The sequence below is a fragment of the Astatotilapia calliptera genome, chromosome 23 (assembly GCF_964374335.1).
Source record: "Astatotilapia calliptera chromosome 23, fAstCal68.1, whole genome shotgun sequence".
Taxonomy (NCBI): domain Eukaryota; kingdom Metazoa; phylum Chordata; class Actinopteri; order Cichliformes; family Cichlidae; genus Astatotilapia; species Astatotilapia calliptera.
In genome coordinates, this window is record NC_137443.1 from 41,009,050 (window position 1) to 41,020,379 (window position 11,330).

General features: G+C 40.5%; 1 protein-coding gene across 3 annotated transcripts; it reads right to left on the reverse strand.

The window, feature by feature from the left end:
* Positions 1-1,891: 1,891 nt before the first annotated feature.
* On the reverse strand, positions 1,892-10,761 carry LOC113017725 (copper-transporting ATPase 2-like). 3 transcript variants are annotated; one of them, XM_080297422.1, is made up of 6 exons: positions 8,985-10,761; positions 8,745-8,908; positions 8,513-8,674; positions 8,331-8,423; positions 3,219-3,274; positions 1,892-3,051 (listed from the first exon to the last, which is right to left on the reverse strand). In XM_080297422.1, exons 5-6 carry the CDS (start codon positions 3,231-3,233, stop codon positions 1,921-1,923), a joined length of 1,146 nt encoding a protein of 381 aa, XP_080153548.1. In that variant the 5' UTR covers positions 3,234-3,274; positions 8,331-8,423; positions 8,513-8,674; positions 8,745-8,908; positions 8,985-10,761; the 3' UTR covers positions 1,892-1,920. The 3 variants fall into 3 exon arrangements, with proteins under 3 accessions (XP_080153548.1, XP_080153549.1, XP_026016622.2); XM_080297423.1 differs by having other exon boundaries at positions 8,985-10,756; XM_026160837.2 differs by lacking the exons at positions 8,331-8,423; positions 8,513-8,674; positions 8,745-8,908; positions 8,985-10,761 and having other exon boundaries at positions 3,219-4,554.
* Between the last annotated feature and the right edge of the window lie 569 nt (positions 10,762-11,330).

Sequence of the window (11,330 nt, forward strand, 5' to 3'; positions counted from 1 at the left end):
TCAATGAGCACACTGTCGCGCTGAGCTAAAGGATCCTGTCTATCCCGCAATATACGCTGGATTCTGAGGACTCTCCTTATCAATCTTGCACCTTCCGCAATGGGTGGCTCGCGTATACGGACAGGACATGGCTGCGACAGGCTTCCCAAATCCACTTTCGCTTTTATAGCCGTGGTCTCTCATCTTGATTACACGAAGTAATTTACAATTACTACTCTGAAATATGAATTACATCTGTAATAATCACATACATGTAATAGAATGTTAATAGTTCATTTCCCTTTTTTAGGAAATGACCTGTATGTATCTGTGTGACATCATTAAAAGGATCAAGTGCTGCATTATCTTTAGTTACATTGATGTTATTTATTTATGGTGAAACAGTGGTGGAATATCGCTGTTGCTTTCGTATAAATGAAGCGGACATACCTGCGTGGCCGCGATCTAATCCTGTTTACATAAAGTAAACCTGCTCCCGAGCAGGTTTACGCTTACGGCTCTGTTGCTATGACAGCAAGTCCCGGATGAGCTTCGGGGAACCGAACGATCCGGGATCACGCGAAATCGTCAACAATCTAATCCAGCTAACTTACTTAGCGAGGTACGAAGAACAGGCCCCTGAAGTCTAGAAGCCTCGGTGGGAAAAAGTAAACAAAGCTGGGGCATAGAAGCAGAACCGAGTCGTATGCGTGGAGGGACAGTAACTGTGTGTATATGTAAGCATTTAAACACTGCAGAGAGTAGAATTAACAGTAACAGTATTGTAGAAATTCATTTCACCGAAACAATAACGTGGCGCACAGTGTGACGTCAAAAAATGCGCACACCTTTGACGCTGCGTTTTCTCCGTTTTTCTAGTCCACACGTAAATGCAAAAACAGAGTTTTCAAAAATCTTCGTTTTCAGTGACCAAAAACGCCATTTACGTGTGGACGAAAGGTGCAAACGCATAGAAAAATCTGCGTTTTCAAAAATACCCGGGTACGTGTGAACGTAGCGCATGCACCAGTTTATTGTATTTCCAGACTTGCTTTCGGCACAATTTACAGTGCACGCTACTCTGTTTTTTGTCAGACTTGAAATAGCCGAAATACCTTCACACTACGGAACTTCTATGGCTCTTCTGTTCGACAATCTCTCCGGCATTGGAACCATCATCTGTTTTTTCTTCAGTCACGCTCGGTTGATTTTTCTAGTCGGCACACTCATTTCCTCCATTACCCGGGGGGTATGGTGGCTGGCTGCTTCCTAAACAAATACACATGTGCGGCTTGGCACTTGTGCTGTACGTAACAAGTCACGTGACGTGACGCTGCGGCTGTGATTGGTTCGGCTCTGCGCTACTTAATTTGGATTGGCTGTTCTCTTTTTTTTTTAAGAGGACAAGAGCGGCGAGGTCTATCGCGATAGTTTAATTTTTCTATCGAGAAAAAGTTATATCGCGATACATATCGTTATCGTTCTATCGCCCAGCTCTAGGTTACCTCAAGTACAGTGGATTCATTTGCATTTAAGCTGATGATGCTTAGATTAAGTCATCAAATTTCACCTTTATGTCAGCTGTATAAGACAATTCTCAGGATACCGTTAGTGTAGGAAATGGAAAGACAACCAAGATATCTGTGAAACGTCTGCTTACATCTTGAATTCAGCTCCGGCGTATGTGGTAAGTTGTTAATGAGTGACTTTAATTTATTCTTTCTTCAGATGTGGCTATACACTCTACTGAGAATAAGCATACTGTCACGATATGAGTGGATCTTCAAAATAGACATCAAAATAGTTCATGGAGAAAATAAGTAGAAAAAGTAAAGATCTTATTAGGAATAATACTGTTTGGATAATTATAACCATCATAAGCAACCGAATCATCTCAACATGTATATGCTCAAAAATTAATTTATTACTACAAACACGTATTTAATTATCAACACAAGGAAAGTCAACAGTTTCTAGAACTCCAACAGGGGCAGGACTTGGAGGTACTGGGATTTCAGGAGGCAGCAGAATGGTACACTGGTCAGTGTCATTATTATTGACCGGTGATGGTGGATGGCCTTGGGGGGAGCTGAGAGGTAACTCAGACCTCTTATCTTCAGGACACGGAAAGCAAACATACTTCTTTTCAGCAGCTGGAGACTTAGAGACATCCCAAGTCATCAGCCTCATGCGTTTAGGCTGAGGCAAATGTTCCTCTTCATCCTCCACAGAAAAAACACTTGAATATCTGCGCTTTCTGCCCAGACCTAACTCTGCAATGGGTGGAGGTGTCAGAGGCAGAGGAGACATTAAAAAGGCCAAATCATCATCCAGGGATGAACAATCATATTTAAAATCTGGATGCATGATCTTGTCTGTGTCCTTTGACTGAAAGCTGGCATCAGCAGGTGGTGGACTTGAAGAAAGTGGAACATCAGAACTCATCAGCCTCATGCGTTTAGGCATCAAATGTTCCTCTTCATCCTCCACAGAAAAAACAGCAGAATGTCTGCGCTTTCTGCAGAGACGTAACTCTGCAGTGGGTGGAGGTCTCGGAGGCAGAGGAACATCAGTAGGACACATGAAAAACGCCACTTCATCATCCAGGGATGAACGATCATTTTTCAAATCTGGATGAATGATCTTGTTTGTGTCCTTTGAATGAAAGCTGGCATCAGCAGGTGGAGGAACTGAAGAAACTGGAACATCAGAACTCATCAGCCTCATGCGTTTAGGCATCAAATGTTCCTCTTCATCCTCCACAGAAAAAACAGCAGAATATCTGCGCTTTCTGCAGAGACGTAACTCTGCAGTGGGTGGAGGTCTCGGAGCCAGAGGAACATCAGTAGGAAACATGAAAAACGCCACTTCATCATCCAGGGATGAACGATCATTTTTCAAATCTGGGTGAATGATCTTGTTTGTGTCCTTTGAATGAAAGCTGGCATCAGCAGGTGGTGGACTTGGGAGCTCACATGCAGGTGCACTGATAGGTCTGAACATGAAAGCGGGAACTTCATTGTCCAGAGCACAACGGTCTGCATCGGATGAGTGTGGGAGCTTCTCCTTTGCCTGTGGAGGAGGCAGACTTTGAGCCAAAGGGATCTTGTGTTGCAGAGGAACATTCAAGTCATCTGACGTTTTGCTCTGTTACATATTATTGTTGTTGTTGTTGGATTTTTCTTTAAAAATTCACACGATTTAATGTTTAGAAACAGACACAGTGAAGGGTAACTTACCACAGCTCGAGCCATTTTAGGCGTCTGTCAAGGCAAAGACGCAGGATTTGGTTTCTCTGTGTAAGATTACAGGACAGTTGTCAGTTTCATTTTCAAGTCAGTTGGATAAATTCATATCAAACTTCTCAAACTGTATCATTAAAGCATTGTTTAGGTGGACAAATATGAAAGATATGAAGATAAAAACAGTAACAGCTGGCAATCAAGGGAAAACAACCTTACGAAAAAGGTCTTAATCATTATTGTTTAAAAGTAAATCTTTCAGTCCTTACTTCAGTGATTGTTTGAAGTCTCTGTGCTTGTTGTCAGTCGCAGATTTGTGTAAAATAGTTGCAGTTTGTGAATAAAGTTTGCAGGAGCTCCAAAGTTTGTCTGTTCAGTACCAAAGTAATGAGGAGACTGAGTGCAGGTTTGGAATCCTCAGTGACAGAAGAATGCAGCAATGTTTGAATTTGAATTTGTTATTGTTTTATTAACAACAACTACCAGGATCATGCCATAGCAACACAGTGATGCCCAGTCAAATGTCAGGTACAAGGGATAGCCCACATACACATCCAACAGCACAGTAAAGCAATGGGCACCAATGCCACCAGTCAGGCCTTAACAGTGGCGTGTCTAGAAAATTTTTGTTAGGGGGCCAGGTAGGGGCACAGATTTGGAGAAGGGTGCCAGATGTAATTGGCAGATAATGTTTAAAAAAAATTCTACCAACCGTTAACCATAATTCAATAATCTTATAAACCTAATAACCAAATGCGCTTTTAACTCTTATTAGAATGAGATTTTAACCACTACGGTGCAAAGTTTTTAGATACTTCGTTGATAAAGTACAAGAGATACAATCAGTCAGTGTTTATTCAGCAGTCAAGGACATCAATATTTGCATAGTATTTTTACTGACATGTAGTGCACATATGTTTTGGGCAAAAACATTTTTGAATATTAAAATACGAACATTTGTAACAAACAATTGACAAATTAGCCAATGCCAATGCAAAACCAATGCCTATTAAAAAAAGAAGATAATCTTCTCACAAACTGGTGTTTGATTTTGAAACAGGAAAAAGTGGGGAAACAACTGAAAAGACTAACATTTGAATAACACCTGAAAGCAAGTAAATACTTTCTATGCTGCCTTATGGTAAACTTTGGTAATATTGATGTATAAAGAACAACACTGGCTGATGATGAAATACAGTCAGCTGGCATGGTGACACTGCCAGTATTAACCTGCAGGGCTGGACTGGGACAAAAAAATTGGGCATTTTCACTACAGACCAGCCCACCAGGTATTAAAGCCATAAAGCCTTTGAATGAAAACAAATGCTGTTGTGACAGTCCCATATGGAAAAGAAATAGTAAAAACGTATATGATTTACTCATGAAAGTGGCCACTTTCTCATTACTTTCATATATTGTTTTAGTAAGTATCCAAAACATACAAGATTCATTATATAATCTTTCAAGGGATCTTATATCTGTTTTTACTCTTGTATGCTTTTCATACAAGTTTCACACAAGACATTTACAAACTTTATAAAATTTATATATATCTTTTCCATATGTACACTGTCTTGTTGGTATATGTATGGTTTCTATACATTTATGTCAGATAAAAACTTTGGTTGTAAGATTTAGATAATTATTTAATAAAAGCTAAATATTTGAAATGAGAATAAGAAAGAAAAGTATTTCTTTGTGCCCCCCTCTCCCTGTTAATACCCTACCTGCCCCCCTGGCAAAACTTTCCTAGATCCGCCCCTGCACAGTTACCAGCTGTCAGCTACATAAAAAAAGGATGCTGGTGTTATTTGTCTCTCAGAAACAGTTCATAACTTCCCTTCAACTCATTCATGTCACCTAAAAGGTAAACCTGTTTCTCCATCACAGCTCTGATGATTCAGTAAGGACATCTCCTGGTTTCATCTTCATGTTTCCCTCTCACCACATATCCAAACCGACATCATGACCAGCAGCTTTACAGCTGTGGCTCCAGCAAACATCAGCTGATACTAGAAATTAATATTCAATAAATTCTAACAACAGCTGATCAAGCTTAAACGTGCTGCTGTTGTTTAGCGCGACATCTGCTGGTTTCCTGTTTCTGGTGCAAAGTGGGCGATAAACAAACAAGAGAGAAAAGCCGATCAGCTGATCATTGATCAGTTTCATGATTGAAGTAGCAACAGGAGAGGGAGGGGGAGAGAATGTGAGAAGAGGCAGCTGTGCAGCGTAAAGACAGAATAACTCCAGCTTTGTGTCTTTTCCCATTCTAGCTAAAGTACGGGACAAACTGCGTCTCTTCTCAGCTCAATACGAAACCCGTAATATTTTCTCTGAATGAGGGACCATTCCACTTTTTAAGGAGCCGTTGGCAACTCTACTAACTAACCTTATGAATAAAATAAAGTTCACTATCAGTAACATCATAGCAACCGAACAGCTGTATAGAAACTCCGTCATGCTAGCTCACGCAGTACGAGTTATTGTAACTGACTGTAAAAAGTCAGCACAACGAAAATAAACTCCACCTAAACTTGGTTTATATCTGACCCAGATAGACTGCAGGTCATAACTTCTTACCTCAAGTTCAGTTCACCTGACACTCGAACCGGCGGCCGCCTCAGGTCTCTGCTCCTCCTGCCTCCCCTTCCCTCATCCATCTGTTGCCTCTGTGGAAGCCCCGCCATAGCCACCACCAAACAACTGAGTTATTTTTACACATCGGCCAGCATCTGGCCAATCCACCACCTCTCATTGTTCATGCCGTTACAAAAAAAAAAAAAAAAAAAAGTCATCAGCCCACTGTGCAAATGTCCGATGGCTAGTCCAGCTATGTTAACTTGTTAATCTTTCGCTGAAAAAACGTTTTCTGTGGTGCCGTCTTTCGTGCTTGGCTCTCCTACCTTTGCTAACATGATGCTCATAGTGCAGAAGCCGGTGCTGCATTCACTTACCCTCAGACATCTGAGCTTCACTGTGAAGCCATAATCGTACATTTGATATTTCATTAAATTTTATTGTTTTAGCTTCGGGGTGGCACCTGGGGTGGCCAGTCTGGTTGGGGGGGTGGCCTCTGCCCCCCAAGGCCACTCCGCTGGACACGCCACTGTAAACGAGTAACGTATGAAGCACTGATCCCTATATAAAGTGCATTACAGTAATCCAGCCGAGTGCTAACAAAGGCGTGGATAACTGTCTCAAAGTGCTGCTGTGAAATAAATGTCTTTATTTTATCAGCTGCCTGAGCTGAAAGAAGCTTGATTTTACCACTGCCTTAATCTGACTGTCAAGCTTCAGGTCAGAGTTCACTTTGACCTCCAGGTTTGTCACAGCTGGTTTAACGTACTGTGTCAAGGTATCTAAATACACATTGGGGGTCTCAGTAGGGCTGCCAAGAGATTTGAACCCTGGTGGAGGAGACCTTCTCAATAAAAAAGTGTTTAAAAAAACGTTTACAGGCTGCAGTCAGTATGTGGTGCACTAAGAACAGAGTTAATGGTTTTAACCCTAGAACACTATCGCTGGGTGATTTACACCCGAGAAAATACATTTACATGATTTCTCACTCCTGCAGCTGTTTGCGTGTCGAGGAGTCTGTGCCATCACCAGGGAAGTCTCAAATGTCCCAGGAATGGGTGGACCAAACACCAGCTTTCCAGAGTCATTATTTTGTTTTAGGAGTTTTATTTTTCATTTTGTTAGACATGGCACAGTTGAAAGTAAAAGAAGACCACTCTAATTTGTCATGTGTTGTCATATTTTGATATATTTGATTACTTTTCATTGGTTATATTATACCGGGTAAAAATCACCCGGCATTAGTGATCGTGTTACTATTTATAGCGATAGTGTTCTAGGGTTAAATAAAACATGCAGGTTGCGACAGTTTGATGAAATAATGTCAGATAAGTGTTGTCTTTTGGTATCTTTTACAGTTTTTTGATATTGATGCCAACAGTCCTTTAGCATCTGGAATGACACTTGTAGCTTGTTTCCATTCACGCTCAGCTCGACAGCACTTGCGTCTGACAGCCTTCAGCCAGGGGTCAGATTTAGTTTTAGGCTGCCTGGTTCTTAACGGAGCCACAGTGTCCAAAGCAATCTGGTAGGTGGAATAAAACCATGAGCTCAGTTCCTCAGTCTGGCTGCACAAAAGCTCCGGGATTTTACAGTTCTGGTTAAAAACTGTTAAAAACTGCTCAGCAGTGGACGGGTCAAAAATACGACAGCGGCGAGCAGCAGCGCGGTTTAACTGAGGTACGGGCAAGAGGAACTTGAAGCATCACAGGACTGTGGTCAGAAAACACAGCATCACAAATCTCTACGTTAAAAACAGAAACAAACAGAAGAACCATGAGATAAAACAAGATCAAGTGTGTGTCCATGTTCATGTATGGGACTGACTGAATAGCACAAAGTTAGAATGCTTAGTCCGTTTTTTAGGCTATTTCACAATATGAAAATAAATAACTTATTAAAACAGATCATATACACATTCAATAACTAAGTGAAAATGATTGTTTTTGTTTTTTTATTTGCTAATAAAAGTGTCAGTGCAGTCAACCATCGTTTTTGTCCTCGTGCATTAGTTTTGATTTAGTTATCAAGTAAAATTCAATAGTAATTTTTTTACTTTGATTTTTGGGATGTAGGATGATCATTTTCATTTCTGTCTAACGCTGTGACATCTTCTTGTTCCAGCATGATTTCTTTCTCATTGACATTTGATGGGTTTTCAAGGTGTTCCATTAACATTACATCTTATTTATTATAATTTTATATGTGCGTGGCTTGGAGCATGAACCAGAAATATGCAAGCCTCATGGAGGTTTTTTGTCTCTAAATGATCAAAATTAAAAATCTCGGTATCATCGGGACCTCATCCATCTAGTCGAGGAGCTGACCGCGGTCTAGACTACACTAAGCAGCAGCAGTGTACTCCTAGTATGTACAATGCATCACTATGAGACATAAATGCACACTTAGTGTGATGTATTCTTAACAACTTTGAATGATGGGGTATGAAGTGAGAGGCATTTAATGAACTGGAAGTGCTTCTCTGAGCCCTCACACACCCAAGACAGATTAGGAAGAGAGGGGAACCACCTTGCTGCATGAGTAGCTACGCGGTCAGGTTGACTTCCACATGGTTTGCTGGGGACGCTGCCATGTAGCCAGCCTGGCCTCAAATCCAAGACCCTGAAATGAGGAGAAACTCCAAGGTGTGAAATTGCATGTGTAAAAAATTGTAGGTTTAAGATAGCTTTTAAAAGTCCTGTGATAAACACCTGGATGAGCTTGATAATATCCCGAGGTCCGAGCACCTCTGGGTCAAACTCAACCTGAGCTTTGTTGGTTGCCAGTGCGACCGAAGCCATGAGGATCCCTCTGGTTAAGTTGAGCTTGGACTCGATGTTGTGGACACATGATGCGCACGTCATGCCTGTTATCTGCATGTGAAATACATGTGATGTGGAATTTGCACAAAATTCTGCATTATATGGTGTCCCGCAGACTTACAGTGAGGTCCAGCTTTCCATGTGCTACTGCATTATCCTCAATCACTTTGGCACCAAAGCCCAAGTCTTTGATGAGCTCAGTCACTGCAGTAGCATCCAGGACATGTGAATCATACTTCACCTCTGCCTTACCGGCCATTAGCGACACCAACACTGAGAAGATTCCTGGTTAACAAACACAGTACACTTTATCAACAATCTTCATCTCAGTTCAAATGCCTCATCCCTGGAAGTCGCTCACCTCTGTGTTTGAGCAGGTTCCTCTCGATGTTGGACACACAGGAGGCACAGGTCATCCCCGTAACGCAGATGAAGCATTTCTGTGCTTTTATCTCAGGCGAACTTGCAGATGGTGCCTGTGAACCCGTCCCATTGCTGACTACAGGCCTGTTTGTCGACATGTCAGAAAGTCCAAAGCTTACAGGCTGGGACTTTTCATGACTCTGAACACTCTTTATAGGTTCTGAAAGGACAAAAAAATATGGAGGCGCCATATAAGTTTGTAGCTCTACAGATTTATGAGGCTCAACTTAGAATCTTCAATCACCATAGTCCAACTAGAAATTTTAAAAACTCATCCTATTCTCTTCCTGAAGGGAGGGAGGATATAATCTCTTTCATTCATTTTTTTTGTCTGTTTGTTAGCAGTGTGGCAACCAGAGTTTTCGAATTTTGTGTGATGGTAGATAGCAATAACCAATAGATACCAATAACAGCTCAAGGTGATTAAATTTTCAAGAAAATCGGTCAAAGTCAAGGTCATACCAGATGTGAAAGTTAGTAAAATCTTTATATCACCCATAATTTTTCAGATTTCACAGCAATATACTAGGCCCTGTGGGACATGAGTACCTAGGTTGGCTAAGTATTTAACATTGACATTTATTGTTTAAGGTCAAAGTTGACCTTGGAAAAAACACTTCAAGGAATAATATCAAGTAATATATCCTGTGAAAAGGCCTGGAGAGGCATCACAGTGACGCCATAAAGTTTTGCAAAATCACGCATGCATGAATATATCTTAAAATGTCAAACTTTCACAACTTATAGAAGACAAGGGTAAAGATATAAAACTTTAGTATGTAATGCTTCAAGGTCAACGGTCAGGTTCACACAAATTAGGAAAAAGCCTTATTTTCCATGGGTCATCTCCAAACTTTAAAGCAATAGGAACATAAGTTACTTGTTTGCTTGAACTCTTTAAAACATTGTATGCCTTCACAGTGAAACAAATGGATTAATGGATTGGATAACATGGTAGGAACTAACAACTCGGTCGTCAGAGAACATCTGCAGGTGGCATGATTCCCTGTTGTACTGGAAATATAAGGCGCACAAAGTAAACAGGAATGATTTTTGATTGTTTAATTCTCATATAGCTTCAAAGCACAGAATTGGAAACGAGCATGAATGGCATTTCTAAAGCAAGCTGGATTTATTTTATTTTTTTTACTTTAAGTCCACAATCTTCTCCCACACCTTCTGCTAAACAGATAATGCAGAAGAGAAAATAACCAAGCATTTGCTTAGTTTTAGAAATTTGGATAGACTTTTTTACAGCTCACTGGCATATGATATACAACCACATGATATATAACTTCTATCCCAATAAGAGGCCAATAGAGGCCAATAAAACCTGACACTGAGAGCTGAGCAAGATAAAGAGAAATTAAAGAATTTGTTCATAATCTGCCTGCATTAATCCCTCATCTTGGCAGGCTGTTTCTGCAATTAAAGCCCTGGTAAGGATAAGGGCTCTCAGAGTTTCACTGAGGAGTACAGTTGTCTGGTTCCCAGAGTAACCGTTGAGTTTCTGGTTTACTCTAAACAACATACCTCTTCTAAGAAACCCTTTAGATAGCATGTACACGATTTTACGGTTAATGGCAGACATTTCCTAAATGAAAGCAAACCCCTCCAAGGACATCAAACAATGAGTGCTTTTATACCTCGGGTGTAAAAACTAGTTCAAAGATACTTGAGTTCCCAACTCACTCCTTGCCTGACAGAAATACCAGATGAAGAGATGAGGTGCCACTGAGGCATGAGAGTTGTTTTTCATGTTCATCCCATTGGTCTGTGTATGCCTTTAATAATAATAATAATAATAATAATAATAATAATTATTATTATTATTATTATTATTATTATTATTATTATTATATTGCATAAAATGTAGACTTTACTTTTTTACTTTTTACCTCTTGTTTCTGTCTTGCCCTGACACCTGAGATCAGCCAATACAGCAGTGGGCCATAACAAATTAAAAATTGGTCAGATGATCCAGCTGTGCTACTGTTCTTGCATCTCTGGTGAGAGGCACTGAGACCAGATGAGAGGATTTGGGGAAATGATGTACAAACTCAGAAATGGAAAGATAGGGATAGGGAAAAAATGCACCAACCTGTGCCAAATTCTACCCAAAATAAATTAAAATGCACAACTTCTTGTCCAAGCCTGATCAGCTGGAGTCAAGCTAACACCTGCTACCATGTGAACTAATGGGTAAGGTATCTAGTTCCTGAGTGTTTGTGTCCCTTTATGTTGGAGAAGTTTTGGGATCTTTAGGTTGTGATCTGGACCAAGT